Source organism: Peromyscus maniculatus, chromosome 9 (genome assembly GCF_049852395.1).
Source record: "Peromyscus maniculatus bairdii isolate BWxNUB_F1_BW_parent chromosome 9, HU_Pman_BW_mat_3.1, whole genome shotgun sequence".
Classification (NCBI taxonomy): domain Eukaryota; kingdom Metazoa; phylum Chordata; class Mammalia; order Rodentia; family Cricetidae; genus Peromyscus; species Peromyscus maniculatus.
Window position 1 is genome coordinate 60529747 of NC_134860.1, and position 23624 is coordinate 60553370.

The 23624-nt window shown below is 45.8% G+C and overlaps 1 protein-coding gene across 1 annotated transcript in view; it reads right to left on the reverse strand.

Moving 5' to 3' along the window:
- The window catches only part of C9H13orf42 (chromosome 9 C13orf42 homolog), a 31767-nt gene extending 18993 nt beyond the window's left edge, over positions 1-12774 (reverse strand). The window contains exon 1 of the mRNA XM_076545152.1: positions 12379-12774. Coding sequence (XP_076401267.1) covers positions 12379-12774 — 396 coding nt within the window. The remainder of the gene's footprint in view (positions 1-12378) is intronic.
- Between the last annotated feature and the right edge of the window lie 10850 nt (positions 12775-23624).

Consider the following 23624-nt stretch of genomic DNA (forward strand, 5'->3'; position numbering starts at 1 on the left):
GATGTGCGTTGCCAGCCCAGGCTGGTCTTTAATTGGCAATTCTCCTGCTTCAGCCTCCCCCATGCTGGGATTATAGGGTGCAGCACACCCACCTGGCTACTCAGAGAATTTTATACAACATTTCTCTCTCTCTCTCTCTCTCTCTCTCTCTCTCTCTCTCTCTCTCTCTCTCTCTCTCTCTCTCACACACACACACACACACACACACACACACACACACACACACACACACGCCTCATCCTCCACATGAGAACAGGAACATCATCTCATGTACCAGCACACAGAACAGTTCCTGATATAGTGTGCTCTCAATGAACGTGCTAATAAATGAATAACATATGATTCCTAAAACATTACTGGAGACATTGTCAATCACACAACACAGGGGTCCTTATGTCAAGTACCATATAAGAAAGATTGAAATCCAAAGTTGGGGGGAAAAAAAATCTCACTTCCCTAAGCAATGGGCCTGGTTCTTTTCATATGGACAGAATTTTGAACAAGTCCAGATCTTTGTATCTTCGCTTTCCAACAAGCACCCATGAAAACCTGAAAATCACTGTAGCCTCTGGATTGGCTCAATGGTAGCATAAGCTTTTCTGTGGATGTTTTTTCTCTCTTAATTTCCCAGCCTCTGCTGCCCCTTTATTACTCTGGCTTGCAGTTTATCTCGAGTGCTTTGCACAATACAATACATTGGATGAACATGTGTGAAAATTATTTGAGAAAAGGACGCCTACCCACAGTGAGGAGCCCATCACAGCTCTTCATTGTTAGCTTGGCCCTTTGCTCCCAATATTTCCAAGAAGTGAAGGTAAGGGCAATGTGACCTCACAACCTCAAGGCTGTGGAGACCTAGGGTGGAAAGCAATCAGCAGCAGCCACAGGAAGAAAATGTATGCACCAATTGGGAAAGAAATACCTATGGCATGTCTTCTGGTCACCTCCCTTCAGGGGGGTTTCTGCTGAGGGAAAGCAGCCTTGGTCATGCAGCCCCTGGTGAGAGGGTCTGAGAGCAAGTTACATATAGTACTTCCCCCTCCATGCCACCTCGGTGTCCTGAAGAGAGCACTCTGATGTGTGTTACATGAGCTCAATCCTCAGTCTCCAATGGAGAGACGCAAGGATCCACCACCAACAGTATCTGACACTATCCGTGCACAGCCTTACAAAAACCACCTGGGGCCTCCATGTCAGATATGGAGGGGTGTCTGTGGATGGGTCCTGATGCATTCCCGTGGTGGGACCACGGGGATGGGAGATGGAATGTGGGAAGCTACTGCTTCTTTTCATTGACACAAATATCCTGGTGCCCAAGCCAGGAGGAATCTTAGCCTGTTGGTTCATAGACTCTCCATGCTTGGAAATGCCCTTCTGACTTGTGTGTTTTTCTCTATATTGGACATTCTAATATTTGAGCATCCAGACTGCATCCCAGATATAGCTTATGCCCTACACTGACCCAAAATCCTCAGATATGATTTCTGTTGTTTCTGTGTGTGTGTGTGTGTGTGTGTGTGTGTGTGTGTGTGTGTGTGTGTATGTGAGAGAGAGAGAGAGAGAGACAGACAGACAGACAGACAGACAGACAGACAGAGACAGAGACAGAGACAGAGAGAGACAGAGAGACGGAGAGAGGGAGAGAGGGAGAGACAGAGAATAACATTCAGAAGTTGGTTCTTCTATCGTGTCAGTCCTGAGAATTAATTGACTCTGGTTGTCAGGTTTGGTAGCGGGTCCCTTTAATTCTGAATCATCTAGCAAGCTCTGTGGTTTCTGATTTATGAATGTTATGAACAATGTAGTGTATTCATCATTATGGTATCATCTTTCTCTGTGGTGTGGGAGAGAAGACTGACACAGTATCTGACTGGGACTCTCACCTATGTGGTCTTATTATACCCAGCCCAGGCTCACCTCCCTTCCAGTGTGTTCTCCCTCCTTCCCTCCCCGTGGGAGTCCTTGTATGCTCAGGGTTTCTCCAGAGAGCTGGGATAGCAAACCCCTTGGCACCCAGGTGCCATGCCTTAATCACACTAATATTTCAGAAGAAGCCTATTAAAAATGCCTTACTCCAGAGCAGGACACTGTACAAGTCTTGATCCAATGGTGTACTTTGAAATCAGGTTGTGTATCATGACCAGTATATAAATATAGAATGGAATGGGAAGAGTAGAGTACTATAGAAACACCAGAGTACCAAGCAAGGAGCAGATAAAAGTTTACTTCTTTAAAAAAAAAAATGGTTACAGACTTAGGTAAACTAGCTCGGTATCTAAAGCAAGGAGGAAAAGACAGTGACATCCAGGCTGTGAGGCCAGGGTGTGGGATAAGGGATGTGGGACTGCCACAGCACCCTGGGATTACAGGAAGCATGCCTCACTTGGGAAAGCCAGCACTCACAAAAGAAGCCAGACTTTACACATTTATACATGTCCACAAGTGTCCAGCGGTGCCTACTGCTAGGCTCCAGAGAAAGAGAAAAGAAAAAGATACTGGTTTTGCTTCCAGTCCATCAGTCTTGCTGCAGTCCATCCAGGGGATACACAGCTGAACAAGGCACAAGACGATGTGATAAGTGCTAGAACAGAGGTGCGGGGCTGGTGAGATGGTTCAGAGGGTAAAGGCGCTTGCTGCCAACCCTGGCCATCTGAGAGAGAGCCCTGGGGTCCATTTGTTGGAAGACAAGAACCAATAACCACAAGTTGGCCTCTGATCTCCACCTGTGGGTCATGGCACGTTTGCCCATCCATCCATCCATCCATCCATCCATCCATCCATCCATCCATCCACACAAATAAATAAACAAACAGAATAGTAGTGAAGTGAATTTATGCTAATGCGGGAGAAGAGAAAATGAAGCTAATTCTGGGTAATGTGGAGCAAATACATTGTCTCTTGATTCTGAAAGTCTGAAGTCTAGGGCTAAGGTGTGGAAAGGGTCATGCTACCTCCAACAGTGCTGGGAGGGGATTAGCTCTCGGCCATTCTCCTAACTTACAGCAGGCCTTGGTTTGCGGCCACATGACCACAGTCTCTCTGTGGCCCTCCCCAGCCTCTGTAGCTGAATGCAGCCACCCCTTACAAGGACAGCAATCATAGAAAAGGGACCACTTTACTCACATGGCATTATCTTAACCAATTATATCTACAACAAGGCCTGACTGTAGCCAGCCTGTCAAGAGCAAAGACATTATAGAATCTAGAAGCTTGGGCCCCTCACTTCACTGTGAGACTACTGAAAAACAGTGGGCCCCTGGGAATTGAAATCTCCTTGGGTTCTCCTGCTGGAGAGAGAGAAAGGTTGACTCCCGATGCCAGAGGAGAACCTTGCTCCTCAGGAAAAGATTTCACACAGTTCTGACAACTTATCAGATCACCTTTCAAGACAGACAAGAACCCAGCAAACGATGGGTCAGAGACAGGTGGGGCCACACTTTGATAGGGACTGTGCTGCTATGTGTTCTTCCTGCCCTCTGCTGAAATGTTTTGTTGAGCCCCCAAAATGGTCTTAGGTGTCACTTCTTTTGTTTTTTTGTTTTTCCAGACAAGGTTTCTCTGTGTAGCTTTGCGCCTTTCCTGGATCTCGCTCTGTAGACCAGGCTGGCCTCGAACTCACAAAGATCCGCCTGCCTCTGTCTCCTGAATGCTGGGATTAAAGGCGTGCACCACCCCAGCCTGGCATGTGTCACTTCTTTATCTGCTCCTCTTCCCGCTGTGGCCACCACTGGGTACATCTTTCTCTGCTTTTCACATCCCTTGCCTCTTAATTGGTCTGTGGAGGATGGGAAGCCGAGCCTGGCTTGTTAGGGCTGCCAGGGACCAGGCTTTGACTCCAAAATCTCTGGGAACAATTTTGGCCAAGCCATGAGAAAAGACACACTGCGGTATCAGTCATTCGCAGCAAATTGGCCCTGGATGGGAAGGAGGGCTGAGCTCCCCCACACAGTCCCTAGGACCACACTAGTCCAAGGACTTTACCTTTCCAGTTCAGGGGCCATCTGCAGCTTTCTGCTTGTGTTTGATAAAGCAGAGAAAAGAGGGTGTGACCTCCTTGCCCTGAAGTCTGGCCCTCGGGAAGCTCTCCACTTAGCAAGGAACCACCATGGGCTTCGCCTTCCTTCTTAGTGCAGAGGCAGCTTTGAGCTATTTGAGCGCTTGTGTAACCAGGGCAAATATTGTCTGCACAGGCTTGCCGTCCGTAGGAAGAATTCTGCTTGACTGGCCTTTCTCACACGTGTGATGATTTCATCTAACAACACCCACTAGATTAGTCATTGTTTTCACAGGTCATTCTGCATATGAGACGGAGCTAGCAAAGCACCCACCCTAGAGCTGCGGCAAAGAACCGACTGCCAAACCTCTGCCCGCTTCGTTGATTGCTTTTTAACTTATTGCGTGCTAGCATCTCTGTTCTTGGCACGGCTACTTTAAAATGTATAGGAATATGAAGGTTTGGGGGACAATATTTGTACTGCATTAATGTGAAATCCACTCTCTGATTTGCCTGTCACTGGGCTCTCTCTCCCTCACCCGCCTCTCTCCGTCTTTTTTTTTTTTCTCTCTGAAAAAGCAGTTAGCTGAAATAGAGGAATTTAAAGTTGACTGTAGTAGACACTGGAGTGATGGTTCTGTATATGAGCAGGTACTGCTCATCCAGAGGACCAGAGTTCAGCTCCCTGCACCCACTTCAGGCGGCTCACAATCCCTACTAACTAACATTCAGAAGCTGAGCAACCTTATTCTGTATATGATAGGTGATCGCCTGTTATAAAGCCTTGCTCCCGTGCATTTCAAGGCTAATTAATTATTTACAGGATAATTAATTAATTAAAATATACTAATGTTAAGTGTCCAGAAGAGTTCTAAGCAGGCTCTTGCTTGGTAAATTTCAAGTATAAACTTAAGAGAGGAAAAAGTAAAGGACTGACCTGTACATAGAGACACTCGTACACAGTTTCTGAGCTTTGCTCAACATGAAACATACATGTTTTTTTCCATGTTGTGATGGAAGAATTTCTCAACTAGAATGACAAGGGTGTCACCCAATGCCAAGTCATTGGTAGCAGATAGTGCACTGTGTTATAAATAATGTCAAGAGATTAGGTATTTGCTCATCCAGTTTGGCAGTATGTACATTACAAATTTATCAAGCTGGCGCAAACATCATTCATGAAAAGGTAGTGTTAGGCTTAGAGTCTTTGTGTTGGGTCATTAGATACTTATATTTGTAACAGAAAATGCTCTTGTAATGTACACAATAGAGTGCTATATATGTAATCCTCTGACATAATATGATAAAGCGTTATTAGAAATTTTGTTCATATTTTAATGACTTTTTAGGTATGAATTTAATGATGATTGTATCAATAAATACCAACTGTACTTTGTCTGGAGTATAGATATAAGTCTATGAGAAAAGTAAATCTTAAAAGACTTAATATGTAATTAGGCTAACCATAAACAAAATGCTGTCTGTCTACAAAATCTTTTTAGTAAAATTTTTAAAATGCTTTGTGTCCAAAACAATCAGTATTTCTTAGATTAACGATCTACTTTTGGTAAAATTTTAAAAGGGCTAACATGAAAAGATAAAAATTTTATGGTTTTTTTATCCTAGTTTTTCCAAGTTTTCTTTTAAAAAGAATCAGAACTTATTTAAATTTCTGTTTAGGCTGAAATGATTTTAAAGATTTCCTAGCCTAGTTAAATGGCGCTATCACATACACAGCACACTTGTGCACTAGGGAATATCTGTTTATGGTAATTATGTTATTTTTATAGAAATTATAAAAGGTATTTCAAAAATAACTATCTGAAGGATTTCACAAGGTCAAATTTTAATGCCCTGGGGCTGGGAGACAGCTCAGTGGGAAAGTGCTTCCTGAGCATGCATGACAACTGGAATCCCCAGCACCTACCGCAAACTGGGGGCAGACAGGTGGATCCCAGAAGACACTGGCTGGCAAGCTGAGCCAGAACAGCTTAGTGGGAGACCTTGCCTTAAGGCGATAATGTAGAGAGCAATAGAGAAGGCTATTCATCACCCTGCTCTAGGTGAGCACCCACACACTCAATGTTCACACATCTCTGTGCACATACCACACATGTACACACACACACACACACACACACACACACACACACACACACAATTTAATACACTGCTAGAACCTAATTCTCTGTGTCTAAAGTGAAAAAAAAAGCACAAGTTAAATGCATATCCCATCTGCATTCCATAAGCCTTCTAAGATGCAATACTTAGGAGAATGCCTGAGTTAGTTTCTTCTTGCAGTGATAAGACACCATGACCAAGGCTACTTTTTTGGTTACGGTTTCAGAGGGTTAGAGTCCATGGCCATTATGGCAGGGGACAGGGCAGCAGGCTGACAGGCATGGTGCTGGATCAGTAGCTGTGAGTTTACATTCTCATACACAATGGGGGGTGCAGAGTGAGAGAATTAACTGGGAATGGCATGAGTTTGTGAACTTCAAAGCCCACCCTAATAGTGACATACCTCCTCCAAAAAGGGCCACATCTTCTAATCTTTTCCAAACAGTTCCACCAGCTAGAGACAAATCTTTCCAATATATAAGCCTATAGGGACCTTTCTCATTCAAACCAACTCAGAGAATATTTTCCCCAACCAGTGTCTTCCAAACTAGAATTATTAGTGGAACTAACTTTTCCCAGGGAAGTTCCTAATTGTGTCATGAACTAGCCCTTTAGGCAATGAGAACTAGATAAGCCCTAACATTGGGCATGTTTAATAATTAAAGGCAATGGCATCGGTCATAAAGTACATCTATAAGCAAGTACTGAATTTTTCAGACTTTCTCTTTTAGTTTTCTTTTTAAGATTTATTTATATTTTTTATGTGGATGTGTGCATGGATGTGTAAGTGAATGTCACCTGTGTGCTTATGGAGGCCAGGGAAGTCACTTGAGTCCTTCAAGCTGGAATTCCAGATGGTTGTAAATTACCCAATCTGGGATGTCTGCTTGGGTCCTCCGGAAGAGCAGCACTTGTTCTTAATCTCTGTACCATCTCTCCAGCCCCACAAACTAGTTTTCTTTAAGTATTTTTTATTGGCTGTGTGTTATATTCATCTTATGTAACTCTGTGGCCATTTCTGGTTAATATCCTGCAGAAGCAGTTTCTAACAAAGGACCCTGGACAAATTATCCCCCTAAGATATTAGGTTATCACCCACAGGACAGATGGCATAAAATTCAAGAGTAGGCTTGGCTTAAGAGCCATCCCTTTTATAGCACTTAGTTGCTTAAAATTTACTCATAAAGGGTTTTATTGGCACTAACTCCTTGGCCTCTGTTACTTGTCCCTCATGATATAGGACCGTATCAGCCCATCTGGGCCAGATCTTGTCCCTGTAATGAAGGAAAGTTGATATCGAACAAGATGCTAATCATCAATGTCTTCAAAGAAAATTGCTCAGAAGCAAGAAAGGGAGTTATCAACCCTGAATGAAGTCACACTGGACAGGAGGTGCCTGCCTTTCATTGAGAGGCTGAAGCAGGGAGGTCTTGAGTTTGAGGACAGCCAGGGTTTCATAGGAAGAACCTGTCTCAAAACAGCAACAGGGATGGAATCACTTACAGAAGCCTTTCCAAAAGCAGCTCAAGGTGAGAAGTCACAGTTTTGTGGCGTTTATGCATGGTCACATGGTCACATGTGCTCTGACTTTGGCCCCTCCAATACTACTTGTGATATTTCTTTGAGTAATAAAAGTATTTCAGATATTTTCACAAACCCAACATATCACCCTAGATCTCTCAAAAACTGAGGTCTGAAAAGGTCTGACAGCAGAGGAGACATTTTTAGAGAGACGTGTGCCATCAGATTGCTGAAACAATGGTTCCCATTAAAAAATCCCCCTGAAAACCTGTGTTTGATCTCTGAATTTATGTAAAGGTGGAAAAGAAAAGAAAGGAGCCTCCAAAGTTGTCCTCTGACCTGGATTTCCCCATCCATTATAAATGCACTGATGATAACAAAATTGAAAAATAAAATCCTTGAAAGAAAAAAAAATCTCAATATTACCTTACACCCATCAGAATGGCTAAGATTAAAAACACTGAAGACAGCTTATGCTGGAGAGAATGTGGAGCAAGGGGAACTCTCCTCCACTGTTGGTAGGAATGCAAGCTTGTACAGCCACTTTGGAAATCAATATGGTGCTTTCTTAGAAAATTGGGAATCAATCTTCCCCAAGACTCAGCTATACCACTCTTGGGCATATTCCCAAAGAATGCTCAATCATACCACAAAGGCACATGCTCAGCTATGTTCATAGCAGCATTATTTATAATAGCCAGAACCTGGAAACAACCTAGATGCCCTTCAACTGAAGAATGGATAAATAAAATGTGGTACATATACACAATGTAGTACTACTCAGCAGAGAAAAACAATGACATCATGAGATTTGCAGGCAAATTGATGGAACTAGAAAAAAATCATCCTGAGTGAGGTAACCCAGACTCAAAAAGACAAATATGGTATGTACTCACTCATAGGTGGATACTAGATGTAAAACAAAGGATGACTAGACTGCTACTCACAACTCCAGGGAGGCTACCTAGTAAAGAGGACCCTAAGAAAGACACAGGGATTGCCCAACGATAGAGAAATAGATGAGATCTACATGAGCAAACTGGACAGGGGGGAGGCGTATTGGAGGGCAAGGGTCAGGGGAAAGAGAGCTTGGGGGAACGGGATATCCCAGCTGGATCAAGAACAGAGAGGGAGAACGAGGAAAGAGAGACCACGATAAATGAAGACCCCATGGGAATAGGAAGAAGCTAAGTGCTAGAGAGGTCCCCAGAAATCCACAAAGATACCTCCACAATAGACTACTGGCAATGGTCGAGAGAAAGCCTGAACTGACCTACTCTGGTGATTGGATGGCCAAACACCCTAATTGTCGTGGTAGAACTCTCATCCAATGACTAATGGAAGCAGCCAGACCCCAGGTGGAGCTCCGGGAGTCCAATCGGTGAGAAAGAGGAGGGATTGTATGAGCAAGAGATGTTGAGACCATGACTGGAAAAAGCACAGGGACAAATAGCCGAACTAGTGGAAACACATGAACTATGAATCAATTGCTGAGGAGTCCCCAACTGGATCAGGCCCTCTGGATAAGTGAGACAGTCGATTAGCTTGAACTGTTTGGGAGACCCCCAGGCAGTGGGGCTGGGACCTGTCCTTAGTGCATGAGCTGGCTTTTTGGAGCCTGGGGCCTATGCTGGGACACTTTGCTCAGCCTTGGTGAAGGGAGGAGGGGACTGGACCTGACTCGACTGAATCTACCAGGCTGAGCTAAATCTCCAGGGGAGACCTTGCCCTGGAGGAAATGGGAATGGGGAGTGGATTGAGGGGATTGCGGAGGTGGGGGAGGAGGAAAGAAGAGAATCCGTGGCTGATACGTAATATTAAATTAAATTATAAAATAATAAAAAAAGAAAGTGAAAAAAATCTCAAGGCTATGAAACTAGATCAGTCAATAACGCACTTGCCACACAAGCATGGGGACCTGAGTTCAGTTCCCACCACCCACACAGAAAGTGCAATTATAATCCCAGTGCCTGGGAGGTGGGTCCTGGGGGTTTGCTGACCAGCCAACCCAGCCTAATAAGTGAGCCCCAGATCCCAGAGAGAAATGCTGTCCCCAAATCTAAGGTAGATGGCTCATGAGCAATAATATCTGAAGTTGACCTCTAACCTACACACACACACACACACACACACACACACACACACACACACACACAGGAGAATTAAAATTCCCCTAGGGATCTCACACTTGCAGCATTGAAAGACCGAAACTCTGCTTCCAGGGAAGGAACTTGCCTCCAAGGAAGAGAGAGCACACGGTGCTAACAACTTTTCAAGGCCACCCTGCAGAACAGACCAGAGGCAAGCCCGTGATGGGTCACTAATGAGGACAGCACACCCTGCCCAGGGCTGCTTTCCTGTACATCCTGCTTGTCCGGTATTAAGCCTAAACTCATGTCAATGACCTGAAGATGAATAATTTTTCTTCCTCTTCTCACTGCAGCCAAATTAATTGCCTCTCCTTCCTTCTCTTTTCACTAGCCCTGTCTCTTTAATTGGTGTACTGGGATACATTGTTCATTACGCCTTCCAGAGCTCAGGCTTTGACACTAAAACTCTGGAAACAACTGGAATCCTATACTTGTTCCTCTTCCTGATGTGGCCACACTGAACACATGCTCTTTCTCTGCCTTTCACGACTGCTTTTCTCTTTAACTGGAATTTGTTGGGACTTCCCAATCCTGGACTTTAACCCTAAAACTTTTCGGTACAACATTTCCAAATAAAATCTCCTTTGGTGATTTTGGGGACCGGATCTTCAACATGTGAATTTTCAGAGACTACATACAATTCAACCTGAAAGGGAGAGCAGGAAAAAGAACAGTGGGGCCCTAAATCCTGACTATCCGTGGGACTATGGCATTTGAGGAGGGAAGAGCCCTCTTGGTGGCTGCCCTGCTGGCCCTGGAGACTGAATGCATCCTCTCACAGCCAAGGCTGGCCAGCCTGTGGCTTTCTGTAGGATTCCAGCGGCTGGTTTATGGCCGCTGACTGGGTGTTCCTGGCATTTCTGAGGTACTAAACTTGGGCACAGCAGGATGGACTGGGTCCTGTGAGGTGACACTACTCCACCGGCCCAAAAAACTCAGAAGAGCAAAAATTCAAACTTCAGTCTGTTCTTCAGCACCCTTTCAATATGCTCCCTTCTTAGGTAAAGGACCCTAAAACAATGGCCCAAAGAACTACAATTGTCCAGTGCCTGCAGAGAAAATAGGCTGAAACCCTGGCTCCAAGGGAGAGGCTTGCCTCCCTGCAAGAGATTTTACATGGTTCAGACAGCCGCTCTCACAGCCAAATCAGCATCTGCCTTTCTTTCTATAAAATTGAAACATTGTCTTTTCTACAAAATTGTAACATTGTTTCAGGAAAGGGGAAAGAATCTAAGTTTTCTATCTCCAGTTCTGGTCAAACTGTAAATAAATCCATTTTCTTTTACCAATGCCTGTTCTCAAATTTTTTTCTGAAATACAGGGAAACCGAAGAGAAGTTTATGGACTGAGCTGCCAGGTAACCTGTGGAGGTCACCCATGGCAGGTGGCCGTGTGCATTACAGCTGCTCCACAGGCCTAGAGCTTTTGTGTGGCCACCCCCATCCTCAGCACCGTAAGAAACCAACTGTGTCCTAACAGAGCGGGCTTCATCTGCAGGGAACTACAGAGCTGTTCTCCGTACGCAGCTAAGCAAGACCCGGACTCCCAAGAGAGCCAAGCTGGAAGGGAGCCCAGAGCCCTGCAGACCCCTTTGTCACCAATGCCAGTTCCAGTAGAAGAAACTGTCTCAAAACCCATAGCCAGCTGGCACAGGCCTGGGCATCTTGACCCTAGACGAGGAGGCCCTCTTCGGGGCTCAATGCTGACCTACTTTCACAGTTCAAATGATTGTTTAACCCATTTCCACCTAATATGAAATGCAAACGGTTGAAACCTGTTAGCTAAGCCGAGCCCTAGAGACTTGATAGCAGTCCAATCAGCCATTCAACATTAATGGACCTTGAGGAGCCTGCGGGACATTCTGGGGAGAGAGTGGAGTCCGCCCTGCACACTTAAGTCTCGCCATCAGGAAAACGATCGTTAGAAATATGCAACAGATGACACTCAAACCCAACAGGCATGATAAATAAGGAAACACAGCGGGAAATGGTAGCATGGTGGCACTGGCTTCTAGCCCTAGCCTTCAGGGGGCCCAGGTGGGAAGATCGCAAGTTCAAGGCCATCCTAGGCCGCATAGAGAAACCCTTGGCATAAAATGAAACAGGCCAAGAAAATGAATAAAGGGATAACTGGCCTGGCAGACAGGGGTGGGTCCCTGAACCTCAGTTTGCCCTTCTGAAGCAGAAGATCTGGAACACGAGAGGTTTCTTTCATTGATGTCGTGCTTGGATCTGGTTTGAGGCCTTTCAGATGTGGTCACAGCAGTTGTTTTAAGAGTAATCATTCATGGGGAGATTTGTTGCTGTCCCCCAAAAGCCATGCAAGCATCACCCCTCTATCAAGTCAGGCAATTCAGCCACAAGTGGGGAACCTGGTGGCTCTGAAGCCCATGCCCTTGTCTCCTGCTCTGATCCAGTCCCCTATCTCCTCTGCAGTAGAAAGAAGTTTCCCCCAAGGCCAGGAACCTGGGACGTCTGGGGACAGCAGCCCATCCTGGAACCTGTCCGACACATTCAGGAGTGAAGACTTCCGACAAGGGTCCCAAGACTCTGGGAAGAACCACGGCTTGCAGCCAGCCCACCCCACACTTACTTTGCCTTCTCCTGGGGTCTTTTGTGCTCCCTTGGAGGACTTGGAGGAGGTGGAGCCATCACCTTGCATGCGCCGGGGCCTCAGGTCACTCAGGGTGCTGAGATACTTCCTGCGCAGGGCCAGCAGCTCTTGAAGATATTGCAGGCAGTCCTGGGTGCGCGAGTACATCCAGGCACGGTCCTCCTGCTGCAGATAGTGCAGGCTGGTGTCCATGCTGTGGGTGCTTCTGTACTTTTTTAAGGACTCGCTGGACTTCTCAAAGTGGTCCCCAACCACATACATGGAGCTGCTACGAATTAGCCTGACGGTGGGGCTGGCTCCCACGTAGTAGGGGCGCTCGGCTGCTGCCTTCCCCTGCGGGCCGTGGTGGAAGATGGAATGGAGCTTTCTGAACATGGTGCTCCGTTTCCCTCCGTGGGAACTGTTGGCCGACCGCATAGGTGTCACCTGATCCAGCTGTAGGCAGAGGAGCCCACAGCCAGGCCCTGCGCCCTGCCTCCCAGGAGGTTCCGCTCTCACAATCCCAGCGAGGAACAGCTGTCCTGTGTCAGGCAGGCAACCGGCACCTCTCTCATGGGGGACGCTTACAGAGGAGACAGCGCCAGGCAGACCTGTCAAAGCGGCTGTTGAAAATATGCCCTATGCTTTTCCATGGAAAGCTTCAGCTGGAGGGAACTCTCGGCGACATTCTACCTGCTCAGTCATTATCTTCCCTTTGCATTTTCCGTCCTTAAGGGAGGTCTCAGCAGGTTTGCCCTTGATCTCTGAGCTGGCCCTGGTGCTGAATTCTGTAGGTCCAAAATAAAATCTTACTCATCAGGGACACCCTCTACCAAAACCCAGGTGTTGCGCTGGATGAGATCCAGCCCCACTCCCACCCCCTTGTAGGCCAGAGTGGAGATGACTAGGGTCCTTAGCAGGAGTTAGCAGATGCCCTGATAAACCCGACTCTAAGCAGGCATCCGAGCGTCCTGGAGGAGGCTGGCCCTGCGAAAGAGGACCTCCTGGAGGTCACCTGATAGCAGGCCTTTGAGGGCTAGAGGATTCAGGTATCTGGATCACGACTTTTAGCACAAATGTGTCAGTGAGTAGATGGATGATCACATACACTGGGGAAGATTCATTTCTCCTGAGTGCATTTTTAACTCAGAACAACCCAAACCAAACGAATTGCTTCTCAGGAACACTGAGTTATTAGCAGCTCAGCGACCTTCCTCCCAGTTTTCACAGTTCCATTCAGAACTTTCATCTATCTCTGGAGTTTATTTTCATCTAGGCTTGGACCTGAGAACTGGATCCTGAGTGTCTCTAGTGCAGGTATTTCTTCGGGTGTAGGTCAAGTCAGTACAGTAGAGGAGCTGTGGGCTAGATCGTATGTGTAATGTATTGTTGCATAACTCCACACATTTTAGTTTTGTTGTTTGCTGGGTTTACTTTACTTTATTTTTTTTTAAATAGAAAGCATTTGTAGCTCTATCAGATACAAAGAAAAACATCTTTAAAAGTTTACATCCTGCTCTAAAATAGGTATTCATTTTAAGTGGTCATAGACTAATACATGAAAGCATTGTTTGTAATGGGGCATCCTCTGTGTATGTTCTTCTCCTGGGCAGGTTGGGGACAGAGTGAATACTAATATATTTAGTGTTTAGCTTTCTGGGGAGGGAAACAGGGTCTCAACCACCATCTTTAATGGCCATCAGTTCACAAGAATAAGGGGAGCCCACGGGAGAGATTTGTCTAAGGTCTAAACAGTTCAGCTGCAAGCCCCATGTTCTCCCTCAAAAAGTTACCAAGATGAATCTCCCCTCGACTCTCTCTGTCTCCGTCTTCATTGAGGCACAGTGTGGAGGAGCCCATAGAGAGCAGGTCCAGGGGCATCTCTTCTCAGAAGTGCCCATGACTGAGAAACTCGGCCTTCCTTAGGAGACGATGCCAGTGACTAGTGGGCATGTTTACGCTGCGTGCATCAAGAAAATGTGTGAAGCAATTTTAAAAATAGTCTCTCCTCTCCAGAATGTCACCTGCAGCCTCATCTTTTGCTCACAAAGGGCATAAAACTACCTTCCTCTACACACACCCCTCTTTCTGCATGCCTCTCTGCTGCATTCTTCAAAATTCCCCAGACTTAGGGGGAACAGCTGGTAATGGCCCTTGCACTGGAGCCTGGGTTCAACCCTAGGTAATAGATGAGAGCACTGAGACCAACGCCTACATGCTTCTGACTCCACATATACCTCATGGTACACACACACACACACACACACACACACACACACAGAGGCATGTTCAAGTATGCTCATACACAAATACAGACAGACAGACACACAGACACATTCAATTATGCTCATGCATACACATAGACACACACAATAGACACAGAGACTCAGACATGTTCAAGCATGTATGCACACACATATAAATATATGTAATAAAAATGTTAAGAATTAATAAGAAGTAGAACATTGAGGGGGAAAAGGTGGCTGTTCATTTGCAGAACACTTTACACCAATAGACAAAACATCATCAATAGACACAACCCAATAGGAGGCTTTAATCACCTACTGTGCCAGTTCTGCCCCCAAAGCCATGCCTCTCACTAGCCTCAGGGGTGTCTGGGAAGAGACAAGGCTATCTTCTCTGCAGGACAAAGGAACTACATCCAGGGTGACTCCTCAGCTTTGAGTTACTTAGATTTTCTGATGGTCTCGGCTGTAAGAAATAGTGTGAATCACCTTGTGGTTTTACACAGCGTGTTTTGCAAACTGCAAATACCTTCAAATGCCTGGCCCTCCAAGCTCTATCTCCTCTTGAATTGTGAAGAGCTCTGGACAGATACCACCTGAGAAGGGAAAATGAGGCAGCTGCATCCCCCAAAGCCTAGCTCTGCATCCCCCTGGGCCGCGGTCGGTGCTGCAGCAGACCTGCTGTTTTTGGAGAAGTCTGAGCCTTGAGACTTGAGCAGAGAACCTGCCTAAAGTTAGTCTGTGTGATGAGCTTTGCATAATTTCAGAATGATAAATTCTTACAATTTGCGCAATGGCATCCCCACCACCAGCAGGAGATCCTGACAGTGATGCCAGGAGAAGCAACTGGCAGCATGAACAGGGTGACTGAGTGCTCTATGCTCTATGGGAGCTTCATCTCACACAGCTGCTCACAGCCTAATGGGGCCAAGCAGAGTGGCAGGAAAAAAATACAGCCATTCAGATCTTGGCTACTTACCAGCTTAAGATAATTACTTAAACTTGCTGAGCTTTGGATCCCTCCTCTGCAAAAGTTGATACCTGCTCATTCCACGGAGTGCTCTTGTAATTGAATGAGATAATACAGACTGGGTGATCAGCATGTTGTGTCTGTGCTATCAAAAGTACACACTTCCTTAGGCCGGGTGTGGTGGCACACATCTTTATGCCAGCACTCAGGAGGCAGAGGCAGCTGGATCTCTGAGTTTGAGGCCAGCCAGGTCTACAAAGCAAGTCCAGACAGCCCGACTACACAGATAAATTCTGTCCCAAAAAACCAAATGAACAGACAAAAAGCACACACACCCTATTCTATGCAGGTCCTAGAATGTTTATGAGGTAATTGTGTTAGTCGATATTCTAGTGCCATTTCTGGTGTTGATACCCTCACAAAAAGCAGCTTTAGAGAGAAATAGTTTAGAAATAGAATAGTCACGATTCCAGGTTCCAGTCCATCATAGCAGAGACGTCAAGGCAGGGACTTAAAACAGCAGGCCACATCACAACTACACGTGAGAGCAGAGAGGAATGAATGGATGTGTGCTTAGTGTCCAGCGAGCTTTCTATGCTCTTACACTGTCCAGGGCCCCAAATTAGGGAGGGCCACATTCCACTTTCAGCCTGGGTCTTCCAGAGTCAATTAGGGCAACTGAGACAACCCCCCACAGACAAGCCCACAGACCAACCTGATCTAGGGAACCCCTCATTCAGACACTCTGACAAGTAAAACTAACCATCGTGTTCAGTATTTCATTTCCACGATAAAACAAGAGAGAGAAGCAACTTAAGGAAGGAAACATTTATTTTGGCTCACAGCCCCCAAGGTCCATGGTCAGCTGGACCACGTGGTCTGCTTCTTTGGTCCTGAGGTGAGACTAAACATCTAGGCAGCAGGATGTGTAGAGAGGAAGCATCTCACCCCACAGCAGCCAGGAAGCAAAGAAAGAATCATGCATTGGACAAGACACACTTCAAAGGTCCCCAAAGCTCTGCTCCCTCCAACTCAGCCCCACCTCCTAATTGTGCCACCGCCTCAAAATGTCATCGAATTATAAAGCTATCAGTGGACTAACCTTCATATGATGTCATAGCCCCTGTGGCCTTACAACCTTCCCAAGCCTCCGCTCTCAAAACAGCCGCAATGAGAATTAAGCCTTCCATACATGAGCCCTTTTGGGGCAACATTGTCAAACCATAACAATAGCAATTCTCTCTCCCTGATTCTGCTCCCTTTCCCACCATAGTTTATTCTCTATCTCTGTAGATTCAACTTTAAAATCACATGTAAGTGTGACTATGAGATAGCTTTCGATCTGTCTTAGCACGATGTTCCCGAGGCCATGCATGTTGTGGCAAGTGGCAGGATCTTCTCTTCTGAGACGGAATAATATCCCACTGTGTACCTGGAACAGTTTCTTTTTTCACTCATTGATCAGAAGATGTTTTGGCTGTTTTTACATCCTGGTTGCTGTGACAGTATGCAGATATATAAGACAAGTCCAGAGATGGAGTGTACCACATGAAAACTATAGTTAATAACACTGTTTTATTGGGATCCTCCCATACACAAAGAAATAGGGTTTAGGTGCTTTTGTCCAGAAAGAGGGGAATGGTCCTGTTAGATCAAGAGCATGTTAGAAGTGTATTATGTATTTCAAACATACACAATAAAAAAATAAACAAAAAACAACAAAATGAGATAATGTAAAGAGAGCAAGCACCAACTGTACTATCTCCTCCATTCAAAGTAGCATTTTAATAGTATAAAATATCACCACCGTTTCTATTTCACGGCCCCTGCCAGTTGCTAAGCTTCTTTCCCAGATTCATGTTTGGATTCAGTCAAACTCAAGAAGCCTGCCATGCTTCGATATTTATAAAAGTCCACAGGCCTGGGGGGGTCCCTAAGTAACAATCAGATGAGATACCACTGGGTTCTCCCACCACCATGAGGAGGGTCTATTTCCCAGATGCCAGTTGGTTGGCCTATCTGGAGCAGTCAGCTGCTCACAGGCCACCTGCCCTGCACCTTTCCTTTTCTGGCAGGATTCCAATGAGCACCTCACCCCCTTGCCTTCAGCCAGGTGCAGAGCTGCCATCGGAACAGCCTGGGTCCTCAATGGGAAGTGCATCTTAACATCATAGCTCTTTCAACCCCACAGGTCAGTACCTGCACTTCCTAAAGAGGGTACTGACTGAAACAACAATAAACTGGCAAATGTTTTCATTCCCAATGGCAGGTCTGGAAATCCCTGTCACCCTGTTCCTGACGGGGAGAAAGGTGACTTTGAGTCAGCTCAATGTTTCCCAGAGGTGAGGAGAATGTTGGACCAAAGCAGTTGAGGGGCTGAAGGAAGCATGTGGAGGAAGAAGGGGATGCTGAGAGAAGGAAGCGATCAAATTCCTCTACTGAATAGTTAATGAAGGATAAGATTACAAAGTTCGACAACATGGATCCCATGTCATGGTGGTCCATTTGCACAGCTTCCTGGAACATTCCACTTTCTGACTGAGTGGCAAGGAAAAGAATTCTCCCTGTAGACAGTTTCCCCAGCTCAGAAAGCAATGCTGTTTGCTTGAATTTTTGACCAAATAAAGTGAAAATCATCTTTATCGGATGAAGCCTGCCCCAGAACATAACATGCCTAAGCTTCCCTGGGTACCTCCTCTATCCACAGTGACTGAAAGTGGAGCAGTAGGTGGCTTAATCACCCTGCTTTCTGACATGCTTGGAGACCCTGGAACACAAGCACATGAGCAAACATTGGCTCTCTGAGGTTCACAAGACAAAACGCTGTGCCCAAGGACCCAGAGGGCAAGAGGCACAGCCCCCATATGAGAACACTATGGACTGCCAATAAGAAGAGGTGCAATGGAGAGTAGCAGCTTCACTAAGTAAGATTCGAGAGAGCTCTGTGTGTAAGTTGATGAAGAATATGTCCCCATTATTCATGGAAGAGTTCTTTTCATCCATAAAGAAGAATGATGGATAGAACTGGAGATGATTGATATTTACCAAAATGACTCAACTCCAAAAGACAATAATCCCAGGTTTTCTCTCACAGCCAAAATCTAGTTTTGTTTTGATTTTGTTTGGTTTTGGTTTTTCTAGACAAGGTTTCTCTGCGTAGCCCCAGACATCCTGGAACTAGCTCTGTAGACGAAGCTAGCCTAGAACACACAGAGATTCTCCTGCCTCTGCCTCCTGAGTGCTGGGGTTAAAGGCTCAGAATCTGGTTGCAAGCAATATGAAAACATAAGGAATTTTTGACAGGGATGAGGACTAGAGGGTGGGACAGAACAGGGTGTAAACATGAGTAAACACAGCTCATAAACGCATGCAATGTCGTAATGAAACCCATTTTTCCATGTGCTGATTTTAAATGTCTGTGAAAGGATAATGAGGAGTTAAAGAAAGTAAAATACTGTAAAGAAGACTGGAGAGGAGTGATGGAAAACACCAGAACACTGGCTGTCTAATGCCCATATGACAATGAAGTTTCCAATCCATGCCTCAAGCTTTAACCATTAATTGAGAGGTTTTGGTTATGAACCCCATCACTAAGGGGAGGCAAAATTGGGGTACCACTTCCTGGAGGAGCTTTTTAGCTACTAATTAGCAGTTTTCTCTTGGTTGTACCGTGAAATCTCAGGCAATACTGGGTCAGAGTACATCATGAGAATGTCGATAGGCCCCAGTGGCCTTAGGGCAGCCAGATCAGCAGCCCAGTCACCTCTTGCATCCCGGGAGTTATGTTTGTGATGTCCTTGGCAGCAGAGGATAGGAACTCGTTAGGGAAGCAAAATAGCCCCTAGGAAGCCCAAGATTTGTTTTTGTTTTTAGTGTCCTTTCCCGCAGAGGTGAGAAGCCCTCTTTCTCTATAGATCATATTGTGGACATGTGTGGTAGCAAAAGCATTGGGACTGTCCATGTATGTGGCTATGGACTTTGCTTTTCCCCACCTGAGAGTCTGGGTTAGGGTAATCAGTTCTTCGGGATCTTTCAGGGTAGTGTCCACTAGGTCTGGGTGGATCCCTTGGTCTACCATGGTCACCTTGAGACAGTCATGGATGAGCACCTGTGGGTCATCATCAGGCAAGAGGGTAGCAGGATGGATGGTGGTGGGTTTCTCAAGTCAACTCAACAAGAGTAGGGCCTGGTACTGGGTCACATGGGCATTAGACAGCCAGTGTTCTGGTGTTCCTCAGTGGAGGGCCTCAACCATATGGGGTGCTGTGACTAGAAGACCCTGACCCAGAGTTAACTCATCTGCTTCTTTCACTAGAGTGGCAGTAGCTGACACAGCTCTTAGACAAATGGGCAGCCTATTTGTCTACAGGATCCAATTTGTCAGACAGGCATGCCATAGGGCATTTCCTGGTCCAGGTAATTTGCCTAAGATAACCTTCCTCTGGGTCTGTTCATTCAAAAGCAAAGATGAGGTGACTCACCTCTGCCAATGGGAGGCTGGAGGATGCATCTTTAAGGTCCAAGGCAATCTATACTTGTTTCTATGGAGGAACCAGACTCACAAGAGTGTTTGGGTTTGGGACCATAGTGTGGATTGTCTCAACCCTCTTAATCACTTCCCACAATCTTGGACAGGTCTGTAATCAGAGGTCCCAGGTGTCTTCACAGGCAGGAAAGGTTTACTCCAGGGTGAATGGCAGGACACCAGGCTCCTTGTCTCTCTAAGCCAGGCAATACGGACTGCAATTTCCCTTTTTGTTTCCAAGGTCATCGGGTATTGTTTAATCTGGACAGAAATAGCTAGACTGGTTAGTTGAACAATTATAGGAACCTGGTGTGGGGCCAGTCCCAGGGGGTTGGTTTCTGCCCATACCCCTGGGAATCTTTGTTATAAATCTGAGAGATAATCTAACTGAATCTTTGGATTGAGGTCAGGACATTCAGGTAGGAGATATTTTTCTGACAGAAGGCAAGACAACAAAATGTTGCTGGGTGTCTATAACTTAACTGTCTTTCATCATCACAAATGGTGACGGTGGCTTTTAGCTTATCCAAGAGGTCTCATCCCTACAGGGGGAGGGCAATCAGGCTTGACAAAGAATGATTGGGTTATTGCCCCCCTTTACAAGACCATTGCAGCAGACCGTGGCCCAGGGTTAGTAGGCTGTTTTTCCTATAACTCCTTAGACTGCAGTCTTTGGATGAGTCAATCGGCCTAGGGGATTCTTAAGGACTAAATATGTCATCCCAGTGTCTACTAAGAAATTAGTTATATCTCCACCAACTTTAAGTGCTACCCTAGGCTCCTGGAGTGTCAAGCAATGGAATCTGGGCCCCCGTCACTTTTCCAACTTTAGTACTTTGGGGCCTTTTTCTTCCAGTTTGGGAACTCATTTTTCCAGCGTCTTTTCTCCCTGCAATAGGCTCATTGGTCTTCCTCTTAACAGCGGCTGTGGTGGTCTGAAAGGAAATGGCCCCCATAGACCCATAGAGAGTGGCTCTATTGGGAGGCGTGGCCTTGTTGGAGTAGGTGTGGCCTTGTTGGAGGAAGTGTGTCTCAGTTCACTTCCTGCTGCCTGTGGGTCAAAACGTAGAAACCTCAGCTCCTTCTCCAGCACCATGTCTGCCTGCACACTGCCATGTCCCGCCATGATAATAATGGAATAAAGCTCTGAAACTGTAAGCCAACTGCAATTAAATGTTTTCCTTTACAAGAGTTGCATTGGTCATGGTGTCTCTTCACAGCAATAGAACCCCTAAGACAGTGGTCTATTTGTCTCCTGGCCTCCTCAATTGCTGCACCAGACTGGTTTATTATCTCCGGAAGAGCAGAACAGTGTGCTAAGCCATCTCTCCAGCCTCCAGGCTTTTCTTTTGAGGAATAATCTCTAAAACATTTATATCTGACTTCGAGTAAAGTATACACCCAGTCATTTAACTTTTGTAAATTAATTCGGCTAAGATTAAGGATAAAACAGAATAGATTGCTCAAAGTCATTTCATAAATCATTGGTGGAATGGGTGACATTCCCACAAAATGTAAAAAGAATGTGAATAATTAGGAGTTGGTTATACAATGCTGGGAAAGACAAGATTTAGGGACTCAACCTCATTCGTAATTATTTCCAAAGCAACGCACTACAGCGTCTTATCAGAACTCCCAGAGAGCTGTGTTGTTATGATAACGCCATGTCATCTAACATTCACAGCAGAATCACACGAGTGGGTGTGCCTTCCAATATGCAGGCGGAATGCAGGAGTGCGATAAAACGTCTCCCACACTCCTCCTTATCCTCACTCCTCTTCTCAGTCCCTCGTCTGCCCACCTCCCCACTGCTCCCCATTTGTTTCCCTTTCCCTCTCCTCCCTGTGTGGATGGTGTTGTTTAGAGGTCAGTTTGGCTTCTGTAACAGACATAAAATACTCACATTCCTTCCCTTTTTCTAATCCAGGGCCTTGACAAGCCAGGGTAGACACATGCCTCTCTCCATGAGGACACCCAGAAGCCCAGATTCCTTCTAGCTCCTTGTTCTCTGGGACCCCAGGCTTATTGTCATCACCTACACTCTTACCAGTGGCTCAAGAATGAAGTGTACTTGTTTTAGTCCTTAGGAGGGGGGAGGTTGGCCTCTCCTTTGCATTTGAATCATCTCCTACCAACCAGGACTCACTCACTCACGTGGTGTCTGTGATACCTCAGTAAAACCCCCCACTCTATCCCCTACAGACAAAAAGAAGCTTAAACCAGGATTCCTAAGTGTAGATAAGAACTTAGACCTCTTTTCCCCAGGTGGCTGTATCTGCTACAGGGACTTTGGAAAACACACAGTCAGGATATTCGACCAAAAGACTAAAAAGGGAGGCGGGTTAAAATAAATTATATGGTCTGTACCTTTAAGAACTAGCCTCACAAAGAAAGGGGAGTGCTCCTTCCAACCTCCCTGCTGTGAGTGAGAGATTTGGAAGAGCCTCCCTGGAGGCTTGTAAACTTAGAAAGCACCTTACTTTTGCATTCTGTACCTAAAGTCTCCAGTGGCAGCTTTGGGGACGTGATCTAGGCACAACAAGACCCTCACTCTATTGTCTCAAAAAGGGGGCCTTAGACAAAGATATCTCAATATAGATAGACCCAGGCCAGTTTCAAGTCCCCAGAAATGATGGCGCCAGCCCCAGGAACAAAAGAACAGAGTCAGGATGTCTGATGGTAACCAATTAACCATGAGATGCCCCTCTCCTGAGATAACATGACCAAACCCTGGATAGGGGTTGTAAAACTCCTGACAGGGCAAACAGATAAGCTAGAATAAGATAAAGTCCAGGCCCGGGAAAAACTGGACCAATCAAAGTTGGACTCGTACTAACCCCCTCCCCTCTAAGAAATTTTATGAGTTTTGCCTATAAAAACTAACTTCCCCAAGAAAGAGTAACTCTTCCCTGCCTCACTTGAGATGGCTTGAGATGAGTTCCCTGTCATGACTTGTAACAGATAAACCTTGCTTTTGCATTCTGGCATGCTCATCCTTGGTGGTCTCTCTGGGGGTTACGATCTGGGCACAACAGTGTCCTGTAGCTGCATGAGGGAGCTGAGAAGTGACCTCTTTGGGGTCACTTATAAATTCAAAATTAATTTTGTGGGCTTTTGTTTTTGTGTGTGTGTTTATATATGTTTGTATGAATGTCTGCACACATGTGTGCAAGTGCCTATGGACCCAGAGAAGTTATCTTTAGAGCAGACAGGCAGTGGTGAGCTCTTGGATGTGGGTGCTGGAATCAAACTCTAGCTCTCCATAGAACAGCAAGCACTCTTAACCACTGAGCCATCTCTTCAGCCTCTGGTTTTGGTTTTTGAGACAAAGTCCCATGTAGCCCAAATTGGCTTGAAACTCCTGACCCTGCCTCCACCTCCTAAGTGTTGAGATAACAGGTGTAAGCCACCATGCCAAGCTTTAAACACACACACACACACACACACACACACACACACACACACACACACACACACACACATCTTGTAAAGTACTCATGTGGCG